The sequence below is a fragment of the Trichosurus vulpecula genome, chromosome 4, assembly GCF_011100635.1.
Source record: "Trichosurus vulpecula isolate mTriVul1 chromosome 4, mTriVul1.pri, whole genome shotgun sequence".
In the NCBI taxonomy this organism is placed as follows: domain Eukaryota; kingdom Metazoa; phylum Chordata; class Mammalia; order Diprotodontia; family Phalangeridae; genus Trichosurus; species Trichosurus vulpecula.
The window spans coordinates 392,332,388-392,357,229 of NC_050576.1; the positions used below are offsets into that span (position 1 = coordinate 392,332,388).

Below are 24,842 nucleotides of genomic sequence, written 5' to 3' on the forward strand. Positions count from 1 at the left end.
ACTTCTGCAGCATAAATTGCAATTTTGGAAAGTGCCCACAGCAAAGCCAACACCATGAGGATCAGGGGCTCGATGGATATAGATTAGATGGAAGAGGTAGGGTACCTGCAGCCTCGAGGCCATATGAGGACCTCTAGGTCCTCAAGTGAGGCTCTTTGACTGAATCCAAATTTCTTTGGATTCAGGTTCCCTACCCCTGGATTAGAGCAATTCCATATAGGGTTGTGACCCACAATTTAAGAAGTGCTCAAAGGGTTGTGAGTGGAAAAAGTTTAAGAAGCCCTGGATTAGACAATGTGTTTGGTAACTCTGTCTCCCTCCCTTAGCCCCCAAAAGCCATTTCTAGAGAAAAAGACCTAACAGAAAATGGGAGCAGATTCCCAAATATTTGACCTGTCCTTGGATATTCATTGTCCTGAGACTCTCCAAAGAAGTCAAGTCAATTCCAAGTCCAATGCAGTGATTCAGATTCATCCTAGGGAAGGCGCTGAAATATAATTCAGTCTCATACCCCCAGGTCAAGATCCTATACCATTTGCCCACTTATATCTCTTAGAATAGCAGGTGTAACCACTTGACCTCTAGAGCTGGGGATCATAGAATTTAGAGCTGGAAGAGCCCCACTCTATCCTATCCTATATATCCTATTATAATTCTATCTGTCTGTCCTATCTTGTTTATCCTATCCTATCTTATCCTATCTATACTAACCTGTCCATTCCATCCTATCCTATCCTATCCTATCCTATCCTATCCTATCCTATCTAATCCTATCTTGTCTTATCCTATTTATCCTATCCTATCTATTCTATTCCATCTTATCTATCCTATCCTAATCTATCTATCTTATCCTATCCTATCATATTTATACTATCTTATCCTATGCCATCCCCCCATTTTATAATTGAAACTTAGGCTTGCATGTAAGGTGATATGGATCTGTTTTTTTTTTTTTCTTTTTTAAAGATACAAGTTTCCAGGATCATGGCTTGTAAACAGCTCCACTGTGCTTGTGCATCATTATATAACCATAAATAATATAAACATTTGAGCTTAACCTGTAAACACCACACTGTACATGCTCTATGCTGACACATGATATAACCAAAGTTAATGTAAACTTATGAGCTTATTATTGGCATAATGCCTTCTTTGCTTCTCTATAAACCAATGAGCACTGGTCAGTAAGCTCGGATTTGTGGAATGCAGAATGCAGAATGCGGAGTGCTGGGGATGCTATATCCCCACCTTTTCTCAACTGGCTGCCATTGAGAATAAAGTAATTTGACCCCCACCCCATCTGTGGTCTCCACTGTCACCCTTCTGAAGTCTGTCTGGATCCAGAGTGAACCTGCAGGGAGCTGAGGAGCTCCTAACAAGGCTAAATTCATCAACAAGCATTTATTAAGTACTTACTATATTGTTAGGCACTCTGCCAAATGCTAGGGCACAAATGCAAAATATAAAATTTCCCTCTTCAAGGAGGTTATATTCTAATGTCAAAGACAAGGTACACATTTACAAGTATATACAAAATATAAAGTAGTTTTGGGAGGAGGTGCACTATTAGCTGGGAGGGAGGCACCAGGAAAAGCCTCGTGAAGAAGGGGACATTGAAGGGAAGTCCTGAAGAAAATCAGAGATTCCAAGAGGTGGAGGTGAAGAGGGGGTACATCGTTTTGGCAGCTATGTAAAGGGTGTAGTAGAGTGGGGAGAGGATTGAAGAGGGGAAATGAAATAGGAAGTTTCAGGTGAGCAATAGTTCAAGTAGGAAGCGAAGAGGATTTGAATTAGGGTGGTACTGTGTGAGTAGGGAGGAGAGAACCTAGGTGAGGTATGTTATGGAGAAAGCAATGACAAGATTGGGCAACTGATCCATTATGTGAAGTGAGTGAACCAGTGAAAATAACATAGAGGTGGCAAAGCCATGTGTCTCAAAGGATGGTAGTACCCTCAAAAGTAGTAGGGAAATTTCGAATATGGGTGGCTCTGTGAGAGTAGGAGGTGGAGTGAAGATAAGGAATTCTGTTTTGGACATGTTGAGTTTGAGATGCCTGAAGAACATTCATTGTGAAATATTGAATTGGCAGTTAGTGATATGGGATTTGAACTCAGAACAGAAAGAGAAGGAATAGATAAATGGATCTGGAGATCATCTGCATAGAGATGATCATTGAAGTCACGTGAGCTGATGAGGTTATGGAGAGAGAATAGAAAGAAAGGATAAAGCAAAGGACAGTCTTGGGATTCACTCACAGTGGGTTGGACGTGGATGATGAATATGCAGAGGAGATTGAGACATAACAGTTGTACAGGCAGAAGAACCAGGAGAGAGGAGTGCCCTGAAGACTCTGAGGAGAGAAAGTATCCAGGGGAAGAGGGTGGTTGGCTGTGTCAAACGTAACAGATAGGTCAAGGGGGATGAGGACTGAGAAGAAGCCATTAGATTTGGTGATTAGATTATTGGCAACTTTGGAAAGTACAGTTTCAGTTGATGAATGAAATCAAAAGCTAGATTGCGGATTGTTAAAAAGAGAATGAGAAAAAAAAGTGAACATAGACATCATATGAGTTTTGATGTAGCACTCTCCCTCATATTATATAGTACTTTGGTCTTTCTGAACATGAAACTTCCAAATAGGAGCTGGGCTTGAAATCAGTCCTTGTTAGCTAAATTCAGTGTTCTTTCCATTACAGTAAGTAGGAAAAATCACCCTTTACTGAGCAGATTCCTCTGTCAGTCATCATTTTACTTCATTATGGCTACAAATGTCTACCCAATGAGTGTTTAAATACATATTGTCTGCATAAGGTCAGACAAATAAAAATTAGACCCAGGCCAAGATATTGGTGTTCCAGTCCATAAACACTGACAACATATTCCTTTTCTTTTCTTTTTTAAATCAGTCTTGAATTAGCTACTCCCCTACTTGCCAGAGTAAGTAACCATTTGAGCCAGGTGAATGGAAAAAGGAATTCATTCATTCACTCTATTATTAACAGTGATCCTCCCATGGGAAGGCAGGCTACTAACAAATGAACGTAAGCTTGGAACTGTATATTATACTTACAGAACACTGAAGACTACTTTATACACAGAATTTCCTAAATCTCTAAAGTGCTGAAGTTAACAGATGGGTGGGACTACTCAGTGATTGACAGGCAGTTTCTGACTTAGGAATGCAGCTTATGGAGGACCTTTCAATGTGAACACCCACTGCTGTCCTACTATACTTCTGCTTGAGCCATTCTTTCTTATTCCCTAACCCTGTGGATATCTTCTATGGTAGGACCCTTCTTCTGCTGTGGCTGGTTAGCCACTCCTCAAGGAGCACCCTCTCATCTCAATGCTGTTCTTTCTCCCTTTGCTGCCACAGTAGTTTCCCAGACAGCAGAACTTCCACTCAACCACCATCCCCTTACCTGACTCTGCTTCCTCTCTTAGCTAAAGATCAGAGGGATTCAGAGTTCAGAGGGACACTGGCTTAAGGATCTGAAGGAACTTGGGACTCTGGGCTATTTTTAGTCCTGCCTTAATAGCATTATGGTCTCCTGTGTGTTGGCTTCAGAACCTTCATGAACAAGGGTTCTGTGAGAAAATGTATTCCAAATGCCAAACAATGAACTTACAAACCAGTGTTGGAAACTCCACTTAGTTGTGACCAAGAGTGCCTGTATTTAACAGAGTGGTCTTCAGAAGCTACATAAGATCAATAACCTAGACCTGGATGGTACCTCAGTGGTAGCAGGCCAACCCTTTCATTTTCATTTTTTAGATGAGGACTCTAAGACTCAGAAAGGTGTAGAGATTTGCTAAAGGTCATACAGCTAGTTAAGTAGCCAAAATATATCTCCTCCCAGAATTGACTAGGAAGAGCTTGGGCTAGATTGCATTTGGGAAATAGCACCATGCTTTCAATGATCCCAAACTATCCGCAGCAAAAACCCACCCATTCTCTCAGTAATGCCATAAGGCTGACAATAACAGCACACCAATATTTCAAAAAGATCAAATTTATAAACAACCCAACTGAAAGATGAAAGGTGGGTGTAGAGGCAGCTATATAGTGCAGCAGATAAGAGTGTCAGGTCTGGAGTCAGGAAGACCTGAGTTCAAATCTAGCCTCAGATACTTATTAGCTGTGAGACCCTAAGCAAGTTACTTAACCTCTATCTGCCTCAGTTTCCATATCTGTAAAATGGGGATGTTAATAGCACCTATGACCTTCCAGGATTGTTGTGAGGGACAAATGAGATGATAATATGCTTAGCACAGCACACGGCCCATAGTTAAGTGCTAGACAAATGTTAGCTATTATTATGTAGAACAGTGAAGCTTGTTGCCAACTCAAACTTATGTGTAAGAAGTGACATATTAGACAGTATCCAGGACATGGGTGACTTCAAAAGGAAGTGTGCCAGTCAGCTCTCGAAAATAAGAGATAGCCCAAGTGATACACTGGTAGCCCAAGATACTAAAGAACTACAGAAGATGTAGAGGTAAACATGGATAAGAATCACAGAGTCAAAGATTTAGAACTGGAAGGGATCTTAGAAGTCATTGGGTCCAACACTTTTATTCTACAAATGAGGAAACTGAGGCGAACAAGGGTTAAATGACTTGCTCAGGGTCATACAGCTAGTAAGTGTCTGAGGCTGGATTTGAACTCAGGTCTTTCTGATTTCAGATCTAGCACTCTACTTTGAGAAGTGGGTCAAGCAGTTTTATCCATCTCCTTTAGGCTTTGGTAAAAGGACCGAATGCAACACCTTCACTCTTAATGTGTAATCCTTTGAGGAATGTCTAAATTGACTGCCTTTGTCCTCCTGAATGAGATCTGTCTTCTCTAAATTGGCCACATTCCCAAACAAAATAGTGAAACTAGTTTATTTCTGCTGGGGTGGTGGCAGCTGTGACCCAACAGTGGGTGAGGACTATATCAGATACATTCTGTAACACTTTCCCAAGAGCTATCTGATCCTTGGTCCATCCCCGGCCTCCCCAGTCTTGGTTATAGTGATGTCTTTGGCCAAGGGACTGTGGAGTGAACAGTATTTCAATTGTCTAGAGACTAGTAAAGTCCTCACTTTTCAGAAACCCTCATTCCTCAAGAGTAATACAGTTCCTCGATGTTCTACATTTTTATCTACAACTTTGCTGAAACACACCCTTCCTGTTGCTTTGGTGATACTTGTTACTTTAAGAGGTCAGGAAGGGAATGAGACATTACTTGATGGGATGGAAATATTACCAAATGTCTACAATGTCTTTATGAATACATTTCAGAGTGAAATTTTCCGGATTATCTTATTTTTCAGGGGTTAAGGGTAGTGATTTTCCTTTTTTTTTTTTTTAAAGAAAAGAAATTTCTGTTAAAAAGCACACCACTTTGCAATGACCAAACTGACCCCTATTATATTACAATTACAAGAATTCAGATCTCTTGCCAGGAAAGCTGTACCTAAGGAAACTTCATATTACCTACCTAGACTAAAAGTCTCATGATGCAATTGAGAGGTACCAGTCTAACTCCAGTGGGATCAAAAGGCTTAACTTGTATTTGCATACATAAAAATAGCCAGGAATATTTATATCTGTGCATGACTATGTATTCAACTTTGAATAAGTATATTTCTGCTTTCAGAAAGAATATAATTTATATAATTAATGTATGTATGGAAGATGATACCAAAAAATCACATTTTGAATGTCAAACAATTCAAAGGCATTTATTAAATAACTACTAAGTGCAAGGTACCTTGCTAGGTGTTTGAGATACACATAGAAGACAAAATCCAGCCCTTAAGGAACTTAACATTCTAGTGAGGTGATACAACATGTAAAGAGATAAATGAATACAAAATAATTTGAAGATGTATTGAGTGAGCACCACCAACTAAGGGGGTCAGGAAAGGCTCTTTATAGGAGGTAGCCTTGGGGTTGAGGCTTGAGTGAAGCTAAGGATTCTAAGAGGCTAAAGTGAGGAGAATATATACAGTCCAGGCATGTTGAGGAAGAATGTGGGCAAGATTAAGGGCTCTACATTTCTCACTTGATTCTGTCCCACAATAGTAGGCACTTAGGAAATCTCGATACATTTCCCTGGGGTCAACTGCAGCACTGCCAAGCCACAAATTCGAAGAAACTAGCAATGACAATGACTCTACAGTGGCTGCTGTGGGGTGGTGGTGATTCCATCAACCATGAAGGGCAGCACTTTAGGAGAACCCAACCAATGGCAAACCAAACAAAGAGCATGTACTTACTGTTTGCCACATGCCATGGTTAATGACTGGCCCACTGCTGGTGACTCTCCCTATGCCGTTGTATTTCAGTTGCAGTTCCAACCTCCCAGCCCGTAGAGCCAACACGATCCAGGTGTTGTCTTGACGGCCTCCGGCAAAGAAAATGACACCTTCAGGATCAAAGGTTCTAAAGTCGAATTCAGCCACAACTCTGATCGTGAGGGTGTCAAGAAACAAATTAGAATTATGTAGAGGTCATAGCTACCAAATGTTTGTTTCCCTACCGACAGCTCAAATTCTCACATTTAGAATGCAGTTCAGTGTTCACAATAGCACATATTCCTATTCATGACTAAATATAGATCTGGCTACTGCCTAAATAGCCCCTCAAATGCTCTAAGAAACCCATGAAAGAAGGAATCCCCCAGCATGACAAGGATTTTTTTTTTCAATTTGAGGGCAATGACCATTTACCTGGGGGATCTGATGGTTTCAATAATTTTTTTTTCTTTTTGGCCACTACAAGCAATGGCCCTTTAAGACGGTATCTCCATGTGTGTCTGGACTAAAGAGATAAGAGTAAAATATTCATTCGTGCCAAATCCTCACCTTGTGGGCTGCAGCCTTTTGAAACGGAGCCTGATCACTGGGGCCCCGTTGGACATTCGGCCAAGATACAAAGATTTCACGCTTTTGGCCATGTCAAAAGAAATACATGGCAATATGTCCTGTCAAAAAAAATGTCATCATCAGTCACAGACAAAGGAAACCTACTGCTTTAAGAATTAGAGAATTAAGAGCTAGAAGGGATCCTAGACTTAGCCCAAACATCTCTTTTTATGAATAAGGAAATTAAGCTAGGAGAGATGAAGTGACTTACACATAGCTAGCTAATGGGTGGCACAAACTGAGATTCCAGTTCTCCTGACTTGTAGGAGACTTTTCACTGTACTATGCCAAGAGAAGAATGGGGGTGGTAGGGATATTAAGAAGTCTTTGCCAGATCACTTACGGGCCCCTGAGCCACTGTTTTCCAACAGAATGATAATTTATAGCTTTGTGAGAAAATCAGGAAGAAAGTATTGATTAATAATAATAATAATGATAACTACATTTATGTAGTGCTTACGGTGCTAAGTGCTTCACAATATTATCTCTTTTGATCCTCACAATGACCTTGGAAGTAGGTGGGTGACATTAATATCTCCATTTTACAGATGAGGAAACTGAGGCAATTAGAAGTGACTTGGCCAGGGTCACACAGCCAGAAGTGTCAGAAGCTAGATTTGAGCGCAGGTCTTCCTGACTCAAGCCCCAGCACTCTATCTACTGTGCCACTGAGGCCATCGCTGTGAGTCAGTCTGGTGTCCACTGCCTCGCCTGCTTGGTTATAGACTGCAGAAACCATATGTTATACTTTCCCAGTGTCTTACAGCTGTAGAAATCCACACAACTTGTTTGTTTTCTCTGGAAGTATTTTGCTTTTTCATTTCTTCTTTCTTTTTTAAGGCAAAATGTAATTGCTTGACCAGGCAGATTCTTTTATGCTTTACTCAGAGGCATCAGGTAAACAGCAAAAGCTGTGCCTAAAGTCAGTCCTGTCAGCCCAGAGAGGTGTGTGATTGTCTAGCACTTAATTACATACATGTGTAACTGAAGCCCTGTCTAACAGACTACATCTTGAGTAAGTGTGACAGTTTTAGGAGAAAATGCATATTCGCATGTGTCACACTTTTTGGTCTACAACTAACTGTACTGGTCAGTTGTTCAAGCTCATGGTTACCATGGTGATCCTGCAAATACAACCAAACACTATTATTAGTGCAGAAGCAGGTCTTATACCAAGCTTCCATATATTTCCAATGAACACAGGACCTACAGCCTTCAGCAGAGGCAGAAGGATTGCAGACCGTCTCTCTTGACCGTCACAAGTAGAGTTAAGCATTCACTGTAATCCAACTTAGGTCAAGTTTGGCCACTTGTTTATTTGTTTGTTTTAAGGAAAGAATTTTCTGGGAGATGATGAGCCCTTCTCATAAGGCCATTTGTGTGTCTCGAGTTCAGGAGATTGAGTCTGGGGTGAGCTTTTCATTACACAAGTATTGAAGTGAAAGGTACCTCGCAAGTGTTCATGTCATGGGACAGTTTTACTCCCCCTCTGCCATCACAGTGACAAGCGTAACTCCCAGGAGAATTGACACAGGTCTGTTCACAGAGTTTTTCTTCACATTCATTCACATCTGCATGCCACAAAAGGGGAGGCAGGGAAGATAAAGAGGTATTGGTGCTTGTTGAAACAAAAGAGTCCCTAAAATGCAATCTAAGCAACAAGGAGCTGGTGATGGGCATTGGCTAGTTAGTCTGTCCTTATTCCTCCTCCTTTTTAGCTTTTTCTTTAAAAAGTGGCAAAAGAAACTTATCCAAGGGTCAGTTTTGAAAAGATAAAATTTGAGCAATTCACACATTGTGATTTACCCTACTTCAAGATTCACACTTAGTTTTGATACACATTTGTATCAGAGGCATACATCTTGGAAGCTATGTAATCAGAGCTTAGATGATTGCTGGAAAAAAGGGTTACTATTGGAGGTGAGCCTCTCCTATGGTAGGGAGGGGGAGGGATCCCCCTTTTTCATTGTTTTCTTTTAAACCTTGCTTTCAATGCTGGTCCACAATTGTGAAAGAGAAGATATCGCCCAACTTCTCAGGACATACACGACCCAGGGACCTCCTCCTCATTCCCTATACTGTGTGTGTGTGTGTGTGTGTGTGTGTGTGTGAATGTATGTGTGTGTGTATGTGTGTGTATGTATGTATGTGTGTGTATGTGTGTGTATGTATATGTATGTGTATATATGTGTGTGTATGTATGTGTGTGTGTGTGTGCGCGCGCGCGCGCGCGTGCGTGCGCGTAAGGGAGGAGCAGTTAGGAATGCTCATTGTTTCTTCAGCTCCTGGATACGATAGTTGAGGCTCAGCAATAAGATACAATGCCCATTCCATACTCAGCCAGGCATTCACCCTAAATAGAGTTTTGATAATTTAGAGATTCATATCAGTTTATATTTGTCCATAGAGCACAGTGATACTTTCTACATGTATGCACATTGAACAGATGGGCCAGAGTGTGGTTTCATTAATATGTGTGTATATAGGTATATTTGTATATATATGTTTTCATATGTTTGAAAGGAGTAATCAAAAAAGATATGGAAGATATGAGTTTGGCTGGGGAGGGTGCAGAGCTTTGGAGTCTGGAGGGTCTTTTCTCCCTCAATAGGAAATCTTTTGGTCCCAGCCCTAACTCTCCATTCCCTTTTCTTAAGTCCGTTGCTGACAGCTGTATGGTGTCTGAAAGGCTAACATCAAATTTTCCTGCAAAAGCGAATAACTTGCTTTGAAATAACTGTACATGTTTGGTGAGCCCCAAGTAAGTGGTGGCTTATGGGGCGGGGACATGGGGGGAGGTTGGTTCTCCTGGGATATAGTACAGGATGGTGAGGGGACAAGGTGAAGGAAGAGGCATGCTGTCTCTGAAAGTACCTTGGCAAACTTTTTTCTCGTTATCATACATGTAGCCTTCTTCGCAAATGCATGAATAGGAGCCCAGCAAGTTCTTACATCGAGCTTCTCCGCAGGTACTTGCATCCACACATTCATCTATGTCTGCAACCAAAACCCCAAAAGACAATCAAATTTTAATTCCAGTCATGAGAAGTCATAGATTTAGAGCTAGAAGGGTCTTTAGGGGATCTGGTCCAATCTTCCTTCATTTTAGAGAGGAAGAAACAGATATCCAGAGAGGCTAAATTACTTGTCCAAGGTCTCATAAGTAGATATTCAATCAGTCAGTCAACAAACATTTATTAAGCATTACTATGTGCCCGGCTGATTGCGCAAAGCTTATTCACTAACTTGAACACAGGTCCTCTAGCACCATGTCTAATAATCTTTCTATTATATCACTTGTCCTAAGCAAATTGTCAATTACTCTGTGTTACTGAGAGACTTTCTAATGGTCTCGGCTAGCTGGAAAATTTCAAAAGGGAAAAAGCTTTTAGTTTCACCTAATTCTTACTCCCCTGACTCCATCGGACTGTTACTCGCTTGACTCTAGCAGTCTGAAGTCCTACTTCCCTAGGTACTCTTAGCTCCTCCTCCTTCTTCTTCTTCCTTGACTCTATCAGTCTGAAGTCCTACTTCCCTAGGTTCCTCTCTCCTTCTCCTCCTCTTCCTTCTCCTTCTTCCTTGACTCTCTCAGTCAAGGTTCCCTAGGTTGCTCTCTCCTCCTCTTCCTCCTCCTTCTTCCTTGACTCTATCGGTCAAGGTTCCCTAGGTTGCTCTCTCCTTCTCCTCATTCTTTTTCTTCTTCTCTTCCTTCTTCTTCCTTGACTCTATCAGTCTAAAGTCCTACTTCCCTAAGTTCCTCTCTCCTTCTCCTTGTTCTTCTCCTTCTCCCCTACACCTTCCCAAGGCATCACCCCAAGGCATCACCTTTCTCTTGGGCTTCTGTATAAACAGGGTGGGGCATATGCCTTTGGCTATGATCACTTAAGTTCTTGGGATCATACATTTAGAGCTTGAAGGGATTTGGAGGCTATCTTAGCCAATCCCCCCTTTTTAATAGATGAGGAAACTGAGGACCAGAGAGATTAAGAGACTTGCTCAAGTCCCATGCCTCTGTCTGTGACCATGTGGACCATACTGTCCATGGAGTTTTCTTGATGAAGATACTGGAGTGGTTTGCCATTTCCTTCTCCGGTCAATTAAGGCAAACAGAGGTTAAGTGACTTGCCCAGGGTCATACAGCTAGTAAGTGTCTGAGGCTGGATTTGAACTCAGGTCTTCCTGACTCCAGACCCAGCACTCTATCCACTGAGCCACCTAGCTGCCTTCTGAAGCTGAAATTCTAACCCAGGTCCTCTGAATCCAAATCCTGTGCTTTTCTCACTGTACCAGGATGCCTCTTTCAGTTGTATATCCAAGATCCAACCCAACAAAGAGTGTTCCAGAGACACTGAACAAATTGGCCATAGGCTTACACATCAGTTTATTACATCATAGGACTTAATCAAAGTCCTAACCTGGGATATTTTAATTTAGAAAGATGGACCAGAATTTTCACCCAAATTCTGCTTATTACTCCTATGAATCTCCTGAGATCATATAGTCACTGAACTCTCAGATCTCCATCACTCAGGCCTAATTCCTCACCCTCCTAAAATCAGCTGCTAAAGTATTTAATATAAAATTGCCAGCATTTTTCTATTGAAGCTTTCTACCTCATTTTACCATTTTCAGATGACCAGAAATTAGATAAAGGAAGCAGTTCTTTGAGTGCAGAGGGAATGCCTAGAGAATGCAACTGAGGTTGGAAATTTCCTATGATTCTTCTGAGGTAACAACAATCCTATCTGGAGGCTTTGAGATTATTTATGACTACCCTTCCAGGGCCAACCTATGAAAGAACAGACTTCCAAAGTAAACAACTTCGAGGAATCACTTGTTAACCCCAGAAATAAGGCAATACCAGTGACTTATTTCAGAAGGCTTTTGGGCATTTTGTTGTGAGTTTTGCCCTGTGGGTTCCATTCCATAAAAATGTCCCCAGAGCAAAGAAACCTAGCACTATAGGGTGTAGAAAGATGGTCTTGACCTCTCTGAAAGAGGTATTCAAATGTCCAGCAGCAGACAAACTACATACACTGGAGCCTTGCTATAAATAATCCCATGGACCAGGATTTGGTCTAACAAGGGTTGCTTATCTAGCTTTGGATCGTATTATAACATAACCTCACGTACGGCACACAGTCCCACGGCATGGACACCAGGGCAGATCATGTGATAGTGCTGGTTGTTCCATTACAGCCTGCTCAGAATACCCCAGCTCACTCAAGAAATGGGCCATACCTTCTCTGTGCCCTTCATTCTCTATGTTCAGCAGAGAATTGGGGATTATGCAGTCTGCAGTGAATAGCCACTGGATTGCATCAGTACAGTTTCATTTCAGTCAGCGGCTGGCCCGTCTGTTAGCCTTGCCAATGTCAATGCCAACTTCTCAGGTCGACTGCAGATTCAGAGGATATCTTTCCAGAACCTGATTCTTATCCTGTATACCACAACTTCAGAGAGGATAAGTCTGGGCAAGAAAGATCTAGGTAAAAACAGTTCTAGAGCCTATTAACAAAGCCCCAAGTTTGCTTCCAGGTGCCCAAATATTGCTTGTCACTTCCAGGAATATTTTATGTACCTGGTTATCAGAAGAGGCATCCTTTCCACAAAGGGACTACTCTTTTGCTGCCAAAAACAGTGGCTAAGGTTCTTCTCAGTTGGATAACATCCCAGAATGTTGTACACCCAGAGGCTTGGCCTGGTTTCTGATCACAGCACAGTGCAGCTGATAAGATCCTGGCTATATAACAATTACAGGAAAAATCCGAGGAACAACACAGAGACCTTTACATAGCTTTACTGAGATGATGAAAGCATTTGATATTAACAGGCAGTATCAGAGACTCTATATCAGAAGAAAATAAAGATGAGAGCCACAGAGTTAAATAACTCTGGGACAGCAAGAAAAGACATGATTTGACAAGTAAAAGGCCCTTTTAAATCTCTCTATTGATACAGTATAAGCTAATAAAATTCTGCTGGGTCTTGTGCCATAGAGGAAGGCCCACAGGAATGACGCCTGGAGAATAACTTGGTAAATTTACTACCAAGGCCCAAAGATTTCTCTGCTAAGGGCAGCTATGGGGTGGACTCCATCTATGCCATGTGAGGATTAGCATATGAAATGGGACATATTTAGCCTGGAAAAGAGAACACTTAGGGGGGAGACATTATAGCTTCCAGGTTTAAATCTAGGATCCTATGTTCTCATTTTTGATACCTACTGGTTGTGTGGCCCTGTCTAAGTACCTTAACCTCTAAGTGACCCTAGGTAACTTTCTAAGACACAGTTCAGCCCCTTCTCAGCATTGGTAGAAAAAGTCCTTTACCAGGAGCAACTTCGAGTGAAATTACATTTCCCATTTCTCTCTCTCTCTCTCTCTCTCTTACACACACACACACACACACACACACACACACACACACACCCCTTACTCACAGTTAAAGAACTCTAGATTTTAAGTGAGAAGTTTTATTGTTGTTTAGTTGTGTTAGACACTTTGTGACCCTATTTGGGGTTTTCTTGGCAAAGATACTGGAGTGGTTTGCCATTTCCTTCTCCAGCTCATTTTACAGATGAGGAAACTGAGGCAAACAGGATGAAGGGACTTGCTCAGGATCACACAGCTAGTAAGTGTCTGAGGCTGAATTTGAGTTCAGGAAGGTGAGTCTTCCCAACTCCAGGCCTGGCACTCTATCCCCTGTGCCATCTAGCGGCCCTAAGTGAGAAGAGATGGTTTCAGATGCTAGCTCTGCCACTTGCGTCCTGTGTGACCTTAGGCAAGTCACCTAATTAATCTTTGGGTAACAATTTTCTCAGCTATAAAATGAGGGGATTGGATTGGATGGTGTCTGAGGTCCCTTTCAGCTCTAAATCTATAAGCCTGTGATGCTCTCAATTCTGTGGATAATAATAATAAAAAAAGATTTGCAGTTGGCTCTCTGCAAAGCCTTCACATACACCATCTTAGTTGAATTTCATAACAATCCCCTGTGATAGGTGCTACTATATGCTCATTTTATAAATGAGAAAATAAGTTCAGAGAGGTGAAATGTTTTGTATAGCCATTAAATATCAGATCTGGGCCATAAATCTAGTTCTGACTCTGGGTCATTGTTTTTTCCAAATTCCTCTTATGAACCAAGAAGCACCTAAATTGTTCTTGTCCAACTTCATGAAATAATCCTGATGTACAAAGGGATCAGTGAGTTCATTAGCATAGATCTCCCTTCGCCTATGTAGTTGGACCCAGGATATTATATGACTGAGTACCTAAGTCCTAGAAGTTTCCTGAGGCACCTGAAGATTTAGTAATGCGTCCAAGTTCATATAGTCAGCAAACATCAGAGGCCAGAGTTGAACCCAGGTTAGCCCTACTCTAAGCTCTGAGCACCATGCCATGCAGCCTTCTTAATAACAGCTGTCAATTAAACATAGCTTTAAAGTCCTTATCTTTTCATCCTCAGAATGCTCCCATAAGGTAGGTATCACTGGTATTATCAGTCTTATTTCACAGACAAAGAAATTGAGCCCAGAGAAGTTAACTATAATGTCCGTGGTCACAAAGCTGGCAAACATTAGAGGCTAGATTTTAAACCTTTTCTGACTCCAAACCCTATATTCTCCACTAGATCATTTGGTGTTTTGTTATCTAAAGTCCGGTAAAGTGGGTGGAATTGGGGTATTGTAGGCACTTAATAAGTTTGTCGAATATAATTGTAAATGGATGCATACTTTGAGATGGAGATGGGTGAGAGTCCAGAGTTAGTTTCTCACATAATCCCCTGCCTTCCTACCGAGTTTTCTCATTTCCACAATTCAAAATTCTCATTCTTAATACTCATATGTTCACTTCTTCATAGCGTTTAGCAAATGCTCAGGAATGACCACAACCATAGCGATCTCAATGGCCGAGGGAAGAAGCCTGTTAGAGTTAGGTCAAGTAAATACTTTTAGAGCTCCACTCAGAAGGAATTTACAGCTGTGTAGTATTGGCAGCAAGCAATGGAAAACTCAGGCTGCCAGCAGAGCTCAACACCATCAGAGGGGAAGAAGGCCCCTTGAAAATAGCATTCATGCCGACACCAAAACAAGGGGACAGTTACATCTACTGAGGCGGCCTGCTCTGCTAGCCATGGCCCTGCATGAGTCCCCCCCCCTACCCCTGCCCCTACCCCTACCCCTTTCCTTAATCTCCAAATAAAATAGACTGGGCAGATCAGACCCTCTGCCAACACAGACCACAGAGCACTGCTCAGAACAAATAGGCATGCGGCCCTCTGCGGTTCACCTTCTGTGCAGAAAGCAAAGCAAGCCAGACAATCCAAAAGTCTTGAGTTTCTCTGTCTCCTGTAGCTCAGGTTGAAGGGGCCCTTGCCTGGGTTTGGTGTTCCTTGCCTTATTTTTCTGGGAACCACCAGAACAATAATAATCGTTAGCATTTCTATAGAGCTTTAATTTTGGCAAAACACTTTAGGTATATTATCTTATTTGATCTCTCACAACAAACCAGTGACGTCAGTGCTATAATTATCACTTTTTTTTCTTAAACAGGGAGAAGTTGAATCTGAGAAAGGTTAAGTAATGTCAAAGATCATACAGCTAATATGGAAAGCAGGATTTGAACCTGAGTCTTCTTGATTCCAAATCCGATACTTTTTTTTTTTAAGCAATTGGGATTAAGTGACTTGCCCAGGGTCTCCCAGCTAGTAAGTGTCTGAGGCCAGATTTGAACTCAGGTCCTTCTGACTGTAGGGATGCTGTTCTATCCAGTGAGCTAGATAGCTGCTCCCAACGTTCTTAATCATGCCTGAGTTAGCCACCTTTTTGGAGGCTCTGTGGAATCTAAGTAATAGGTCTAGTTCGACCTCTCCTCACTCTAACTCTCCCCCTTCCTAACTTCCATTCCAGTCACCTAGACTCTCAACCTGGGTGTCATCCTAGCCTCCTCTGTCTCTTATCCTCCGTATCCAAACTTTTGCCAAGATGTGTGGATTTTATCTTTATAACATTGCTCCATATGCCCCCTTCTCTCTTCTGACAATGTCACCCCCCTGGGGTAAATTGTCATCTCATACCTGGACTATTGCAATGGCCTGCTAGTGGGTCTGCTTGCCACAAACTTCTCTTCACTCCAATTCATCTTCCATGTGGCTGTCAAGGTAGTCTTCCTAATACCCTGTTTCTCTTACTCAATAAGCTCCACTGAATGTCTCCTCCAGTATCAAATATAAAATACCCTGTTCAGAGCCCTTCATAACCTGCCTCCCTTCACCTTTTTGGTCTTCTTACACCTTGTACACCCACCCACCCCCTCCCCCCCACATACTCTGTGATCCAGTGATATTGGTCTTCTAGCTGTTCCTTGAACAAGACAGTCCTGGGCATTTTCTCTAGCTGTCCCCCATGCTTGGAATTCTCTCCCTTCTCATCTCTACCTCCTGACTTCCTTCAAGCCCCAGCTAAAATGCCGACTTCTACTGGAAGCCTCTCCTGATCCCACTTTCTTTCCATGGCTTCTCTCTATTATTTCCAACTTATCCTGCATATAGCCTGTTTATATAAAGTGATTTGCAAGTTGTCTCCCTCATTAGGCTGTGTGAGTTCCTTGACAGCAGGGACTGTCTTTTGCCTTTCTTTATATCCCCAGAACTTGGCACTTGGCACATGGTAGGTGCTTAATAAATGCTTATTGATTGACTGACTTTGCATGGCATTGCCCTAGTATTTCTGAATCACACTGGCAATGACTGTGATGTGAAAAAGCTTTGATTTTTCCTTCTATGCCAAAAAAAGGACAGTTGAACCCCAAGTTTTTAAGACTCATTTGTCTATAGATTTGGAGTTCCAAAGTTAAAATACAAAGGCTAAAAGAAAGGAGAAAGTTGTGAGAGCACACCCACAGGATCTAAGAAGGATCCACTAGAGTGAGTATTATGCTAATTAGTGTCTTGAAGGGAGATTTCCAAGGGCAGTGGCCTGCTCATCAGGACCTGCATATGAATGAGTAAGCAAAGCCAAGGGGGGAGGAAGATAGCCTGTCATTCCAGGCTAAATGAAAAACCTGAGCTTTTATAAAACTCAAGGGCAAGAAACTGAGGCTTCTATTGTATTCTGATTACTAAAGGCCTTTCTTAGAGAAAACTTTTGTTGGTTACCATGCTTCAAAAGGGAGGTAGAGAGACTGGAAAGTGTTGAGAAAAGATGGTCACTGAATTCAGAGGTAGAAAGTAAGTTCTAGAAGGAAGGTAAAAGGAAAGGAGGGTCTTTAGTTTCCTAAAAAGAAACTGAATCGGTGGTCATCTGATTATGGCCTTCAGGAGGAGCTGTCCCATTCCGGGTGCTAATCTGTTATCCTGCAAATCCATACAAGTCTTTCCTGATGCCAGACTGATGTGAGTTAGTGGTCTCTCTTTCCTCAAATTACTTTTATTTACTTATTTCTGAACGTTTTATAACCCCCACTTGAATGTAAATTCCTTGAGAGCAGAAATAAAATTTCATTTCTTTGTCAGTGTTGTCTCAGTGTGTTAAGCACAGGGCCTTTGACATTGCAGGTGCCTGATAAATGCTTATTTAATTAAATTAGGGGCTGATTTTTAAAATATGCTTAAATTATTAATTCAAGTAGATATTTTCAATTGGACCCTCCAGATTCCTTAATACTTCATTCAACAATTAAATGCCTACTCTATGTAGAGATACAAAGATAATTGAAACAATTTTGGGGCTCAAGGAGTTTATAGTCTTTGCAGGGAGAAAACATGTGAACATATACAAAGAATAGGGGGAGGGCAGTAGCTGTTGGGGCAGGGATGAGAAAAGGAAAGAAGGGGCGCTTAAGCTGACTTTTGAAGGGACTCTAAGACTCTAAGAGGAGGGGAGGAATGTTAGAGCGGAAAGATGCTTTATAACTGTCTAAACCAACTTGCTCCTTTCATATGTGAGGAGCCCAAGGCCCAGGAAAGTAAAGTTGGCACATCTAGGTAACAGGAGAGCCAAGTTCATGGGAACTCCAGACTCCTGACTCATTTTCTGTTATGTTCAATCCACTCTACCCTTTTGACTGGAAGAACAACAGGTTGTCAGAACAGGATCCTGACAGCAGATGTGAGGTTTCCATCTTTGGAGATCTTAAAAGGGTGATTAAATAAATCCTGGAAGCAATCTTTCCAAAACAGTTCATCTGTTGGGTTTAAATTTCATTGTCCTTGACTTGGATATGAGGCAAGGTGAACAGTACTGACAGGACAATGCAAAATCTGTCATTTACAATGCTCTAGAGTTTGCAAAACACTTTTCTTTGGGTCCTCATAATAAACGTAGGGTGTAGGGAGGGAAGGAAGGGAATAAGCATTTAGATGGTATCTACTATGTGCCAGGTACCATTCTAAGTGCTTTTTTAAACCAAATATTATCTCATTTGATCCTCACAACAACCTTTTGAGGTAGATGCTGTTATTACCTCCACTTTACAGTTGAGGAAACCGAGGCAACTAGCGATTAAATGGCTTGCCCAGGGTCACACAGATAATATATATCTGAGGCCAGATTTGAACTCAGGCCTTCCTGACTCCATGGAGGGAGAGGAAATTTGGAAGCCTATATGGTACAGGGTACAGCCAGATCCGATGTGGAATGGGGCTTCCCTGCACCCCTCTGTACATACATAGACTTAAAGGGCATGTTCTAAAGAAGAAGCAAGGATACAGAGGCCAGCTGGGCTCATCAGCTGCCTGTCTTGGATTAGGATATTTGAGAAGAGAACAGAAGACCATTAAAGGTACAGTCTTCTAGTAGGGATGGTTAGGTGGAACAAACAATCCATATCAGCTCAGTGGATAAATGAGAGGCACATGGGGTTTCTGTTTTTTATTGGCAGGCTGCATCAAGCCTGGTGACCCCCGTGATATTGGCATAGTTCCTCTTGAAATGTCCCAGCTGTGATTTTTATCCCCAGTATAGAAAGCAATGCCAAAACAGCAAACTTGTGTATAATAAGCCCATCGAGACTGGAAAGAGTCATAACAATTGGTCGTGCCAAGCCTCTCCCCTCTTCCCAAGTCAGGATGTGAGGGCTGATCAGCTGGACCAATCTAGGCCAGTTCCAACCCACAAATTCTCTGGTGAGTCATTTTAATGTTATGGTGTTGGAGAGTAGAGCCTGGGGACCACTGGCATGCCTAGGCATGTACTGACTTTCTCCTGGCTCCTTTCCCCTCTCTTCCTCTCAGCCCACAATTAGAAAAGGTCCCATAGTTCTCCAGCAGCTTCTTTTAGGGAGAACAAACACTATTCCATGCAGCTGGCAATTAGGAAGGTACAATTGCAGAGAAAAAAGGGGGGTAAGGGGCACAGGAGATAGAGGGAGACCTAGAGCCAAGTGGCCCCCACTGACTCACAACTTAGGACATCTTATGTTAAAAATTTCCCTTACCTTCACAGGTTTTATTGTTGGGGAGGAGCTTGTAGCCACTGTAACATGCACAGGAGAAGCCACCAACCTGGTTGTAGCAGATTTGATTGCAGCCTCCATTCTGGTGGCTACATTCATTGATATCTAAAAGGAAAGACAAAGGTAACTTGGGATGGCTGGATAGCAGAAACTGGCATAATGGCATAAAGAGATTTAATAATAGTGTATGTGCTATATGTCACATCTGTCTCCAGGCTCTCAGACTGATGGGTAACCCTCAGGTGTTGACCCAAATTTCAGAGGCAACAGAATTATTATCTTGGGTGGAAAAGACACTTCATTGGAATCTTCTTTGGTTAGGCCTTTAACATAGGACTTTAAAAGTCATAAAGTTGATAAGAAGCAGGAAACGGCCATTGGAGGTCAATCTAATCTAACCTGCTCATTTTATTGATATAGAAACCAGGGTACAGAAGTTAAGCCATTTGTACATGGTCAGAGTCAGTTACTGAAAGAGCCAGGACTAGAATCCAGATCTCTGAACTCCTGGTCCAATTCCTCTCCCCCCAAACCATGTTGCTCATATAAAATATTCTTGTAGGCATAGGTCCAGAAGATCATAGACTGAGAGCTGAAAAGGGCTTCAGAAACCACTGAATCCAACCCTTCCATTTTGCAGATGAGGAAATTAAGGCACAGAGTTGTTAAGTAATTTACCCAGGAACACATAGCTAGGCTGGCCCCCTCATTTGACAAATGTGGAGATGAAGGCCCTAAGAAATGCCCAGGATGACTCATCTAGCTAATTAATGGCAGAGCTCTTTGTACTGTACCAGACTATGACTTTTTCCTTTTTGGAAACCATACCTTTTTGGAAACAATACCTTTTTGGAGAAAGCTCCCCCATAACTTTCTCCCTATTTCTCAAAATCACAGAACCTCTTCATTGGCAGAGACCCCAGAAGCCATCTTGTCCAACCTATGCCCACAGAAGAGTTCCTTCCATGACACACCAGGCAAGTGGTCATCCAGCCTTAGCTGGAAGATCTCTTGGGGGAGGGAACCCACTCTCTCCAGAGGCAGATCATTCCATTTGGGGCTCTATTGGATAGGAAGTACCAAGCCTAAATTTGCCTGTTCCAATGATTTCTCCTAGTTCTGCCTTATAGGGCTAAGAAGAACAGAATCAAATTTCTCTTCCATGGGATAGCCCTTCAAATCCTTGAAGATGGTTATTAAATTACCTTTGATTCTCCTCTCCAGACTAAACATCACTTGTTATTTCCACCAGTTTTTGTATGGTGTGAACTTGAGACTTTCACTATCCTGGTGCCTTCTCTTCTAGAAACTCTCCAGTTGAACAATAGCCTTCCAAAGACATAGTGTCCAGTAATGATGACAATACTCCAGATAGGGTTTGATTGGGACAGAATACAACAGTATTCTCTCTTCCTTATTCCTCAAAGCCCAATAGCAAATTATTGCTCTTTTGGGGGGAAAAGGGGGCTGTCATGTCACATGAATCCTCTAGATTTCTCTCAGAGAAACTGCTCTCTAGTCACTTTCCTTCATCTCATGATGGATTCAATTGAGAACATTGGTTCTAGCCTGTCAGTTATTTTTTTGGAATCTGATGCTATACTTCACTTTGGTCACCTGAACATTTATAGATAAAAATGTTAAACAGCACAGGATCAAACACAGATCCTTGGGACATCCAATGGGAGACCACTTTGAAAGTAGCCATTAAACAGTGATCAAAACTCATCTTTGGCCCCTAGTTTGAATAAATCTCATTATCTTGTTAGCCCACATCTCTCTCTCTCTCTCTCTCTCTCTCTCTCGCTCTCTCTCTCTCTCCCTCTCTCTCTGTCTCTCTCTCTCTCTCTCTCTCTCTCTCTCTCTCTCTCTCTTCCATAAGAACAGCATAAGAGACTTTAATAAATCTGGGCAAACTATATCTGTAGCATTACTTCCCAAGGGTAATTTGACTTTGCATTAGAAAAGCCCCTCTGGGTATATGTCCTGTCACCCCACGTTTGGGTTTCCGATTCTTCCTTCTAGGGAATTGCATTGGAAACTAAGGTGAGACTTTCTTACTGTTTTAGAGTGATAAATTAATTAAGTCTCTTTGATTGAGCCTTACTAGGTGCAAAGCCCCAGGCCCAAACCCCTAATTACTAGGTGCTAAGCCTATGTGGGCATGAAGCCCTCAGGGTCCTAAGGGGAGTTGCTAAAACCAGAGCCAATAGCGGGAGCCTAAGTTCTGGTCACTGAGATGATGTATAAAAAGAGAGAACAGAGCTATTTGCTTGGGGGCTCTGAGCCACAGGAGGAGTGGCATGTGACTCTGGGCCAGCCATTGTTATGAGCTCCCCGGCTCCCGAACTCAAATGTTGGTTTCTTGGTAACTATGAATTGTATTTGGTCTGTTTATAAATGTATGTTTGTCATTTGCTTGTATTTGCTCTGAAGTTCAGGGTGCTGGCTTTTCCCCCTGAACTAAGTGAATGATATTTGTATGTTGGATTGAAATAAGATTGTTAACCTCCTAACGTTGCTTTCCGTAGTAAAGCAGATCAGAAGAACCTGTGCTGGCAGCGTTCTTGTTGTTGGGCTTGTGTTGGTCTTTCACCCCCACGGCAGCTGCCAGCCGAATTGTTGCAACAATAATGCCAGCCCAATATTGGGAAAGTCACAGATGTCTGAACTGGAAGAACACAGGATTGACATGGCTAGCAATATCAACACATGCGATGCTCACTTTCTGCTTGGAACCCAACAGGGTTCTCCCTTCTCATAGTCTGTGGTCCTATCCCCTCAGCTAAAGACAGCTCCCATTCTCCAGAAGTACAAAGAAGGAATTACATTGCTCCCCTGCTTTGCTTCAGAGTTAGGATCCTGTGTCTGGGGCAAGACAAGGGTTCAGCACTCAATAGAAAATGGCAGAAGGGAAGGAAATAAGGGATTGACAGGAGAAAAGATGTTCCCTACCCTCTAAAATTCAGACTTGCATGTATAACTCTCCTTTTAAATAGTGATTTATGATTTACAAAGAGCTTTCTTCACAACAACCCTTATGAGGAAGGTACCAAAGTACCCTATAAAGTATCCCTATAAAGCAGAGGTTAAGTGACTTGCCCAAGGTCACACTGCAGGAAACAAGAAGGGCCAAGACTAGAACCAAAATAAACTTAACTTCAAATATAGCGAGTGTTCCTTCTGTGCCACCATGCTACAGATGGTCCTAAGTATCTTTGTCCTAGTCAGCTCTTACTGTCAGGGGAGGCAAGTAGAATGAGAAAGATATCGATAGTCAGAAGGCATTTCTTTTTACCTTGGTCACAAATTCTTCCGCTCCAGCCAGCTTTACATTGGCAGTAGAAAGTCCCCATCAGATCTTGACAATTTATCGTTCCCTTTCTCTCACAGGGATATGGCGTACACTGGTCTGGCAAATCTGATTTTTAAAACAACAAAACCCAAAGGACAAAGGAAACATTTCAGGAAAATTACTCCAATTGCATTTGCAGCTTTCTTACTTATTTATCTCTAATAAGTGAGAGGAATACAAAGGAATGAGTACAGTGGTCTTCTCAAAGAGCCCCCCAGCTACACAAGGCATCCAGGTCTTGAGAGGAATTTCAATGGAAAATGGTAAGGCAAGTACGTCATTGGTCACCGAAAGCATGTGAGCATGGAACTATCCTCCCCACGCTGGCTGTCAGACCAGCAGCACCAGTACTCTCACCTTTTGGACAATGGTTGGTAGAAAGACACAGCATCTTGCTCTGAACAGATTTCAGTGGTCAATTTCAGGGAAAAAAAATTCTTATAAACTCTGGAGTAAGGAGTGGCCCACCCACTTTAGCCAGATGGAAACACTGCTGTGACCCAGAAATGTTCAAGTCTGGGGTGAAGGAAGCAAGAGAAGGACCTTGGCTTTGCCCAAGGATCCCAGAGGACCTCCCAAGGAGAAAAATCAAATGGAATCATTCCACTTGACCCAAAGGGCTTCCAGACTAATTCAAAACATCTTTTATCTCCCTAATTACAACTTCTCTCAGTAGGCCAAGCCAGGCCCAGGGATGTAACCTGCCACTGATGCTTAGCTAAAATTCCCATCATCTTCAGTTAATGTTTCTTTCATAGGGAATATTAGCAAAAGGTAACTGTGAGGTTACCAGACCCTCCCCTTCTGCTAAGCCAGAAGCATGCCAGTCACAGGGAGACGAATCTCTCTGAAATAAGGTATTGCCTCAAAGGAGCACAAATATTTTCCCTCCACAGCTCAGTATTCTGGCATGAAAGGGACTTTAAAAAAAATTGGATGTCTTTATTTTTCCAATTAATTTTATACTCCAAGATAGAATTTGTCTCATTCTCTCACTTCCTTTCTCCATCTCCTTTCCTCCCAAACCCCCACCTCAATACTCCCAAGAAGTTTCAAATCTAGACTTGTATTTCCAAAGTGACTGGAATTTCTGGTTGGGTTTGCTCACTTTGATTCAATCAATGCAACAAGGAAACCTCATTTCTAAATGAATTTCAGCTGATCTGGTACAAGTGATGACAAGTTGAGCTGGGCATAATAAGTACATAGTTAAACATTTGCATAATTCCAGCCTGTTGTTTTCAGTGCCCCATGGTTAAAGGAACAGATCTCATGTAGCTGCTATTCATGCAGAGAGTAGGTTCTCACCAGCACAACTGAAGTTTCCATGATGCAGTCCAATACAGCACCCAACAGAAACAATATCACAGAGACAGGAAAACTCACCCAAATGTGACAATTAGTAATCCAAAAGTTTAAGAAGTTTCTACCATACAGGGCTTCGAGTTATTATTATACACAGACGTCAAAGAATATTTGCACAATGCCCACTGCTATATCGAAAGTCTCAATGGCTGGAATTTCCGGGGGATTGGAAGGGGGAGGGAGAACTAGGGAGGGCTAAGGATAGGATGTTACTATGTAATAGACTTTAAATTGCCAAGATTTCATCTTTCCACTCTAATTTGAGACACTGAACATTTTCGTTAAATACTTGCCGACTTTTTCACAACCTTGCTCAGTGATAGGATTCAACGTAGTAAAGAAAAGGGTCATTGTTCAGAGACAACTATGTTCCCCTTGTTGCATTCCTTGAAGGCTCCATAATCTTATTCTCCTTGTCTCAGGTATTAACCCCTTGGATTTAAGTACTACCCAACCAGTCCCTGACCTATAAGGAGCCCCAGAAAAGCAGGAGATGGAGCTCCTTAAGTTTATGTTAGAAAATGTAAATGAGCCCTTTTCCCTTCAAACTGACCTTTTGGGTTCAGAATGCAGATCACTGACTCTCTAAATAATATCTGGTTAGAAAGCTGAATAAAGTCCAGTAGATGAGCTGTGGCTAGTGTGGAATGCCTCCTTCGGTGCTGAACATCAGGCCTCCCTTGATGCAGCTGAAGTTGAAACTGGCTTTTTAGCTGTTTTGTCATATGGTTAACTCATATTGAGTCTGC

At 42.0% G+C, this 24,842-nt stretch overlaps 1 protein-coding gene across 1 annotated transcript in view; it reads right to left on the minus strand.

Annotated features, from left to right (window-relative positions):
- The window catches only part of GAS6 (growth arrest specific 6), a 94,275-nt gene that overhangs the window by 17,090 nt on the left and 52,343 nt on the right, over positions 1-24,842 (minus strand). Inside the window, exons 5-10 of the mRNA XM_036753284.1 lie at positions 22,672-22,794; positions 19,356-19,478; positions 9,790-9,912; positions 8,365-8,486; positions 6,856-6,974; positions 6,268-6,457 (exon numbers count right to left, since the gene is read on the minus strand). Coding sequence (XP_036609179.1) covers positions 6,268-6,457; positions 6,856-6,974; positions 8,365-8,486; positions 9,790-9,912; positions 19,356-19,478; positions 22,672-22,794 — 800 coding nt within the window. The remainder of the gene's footprint in view (positions 1-6,267; positions 6,458-6,855; positions 6,975-8,364; positions 8,487-9,789; positions 9,913-19,355; positions 19,479-22,671; positions 22,795-24,842) is intronic.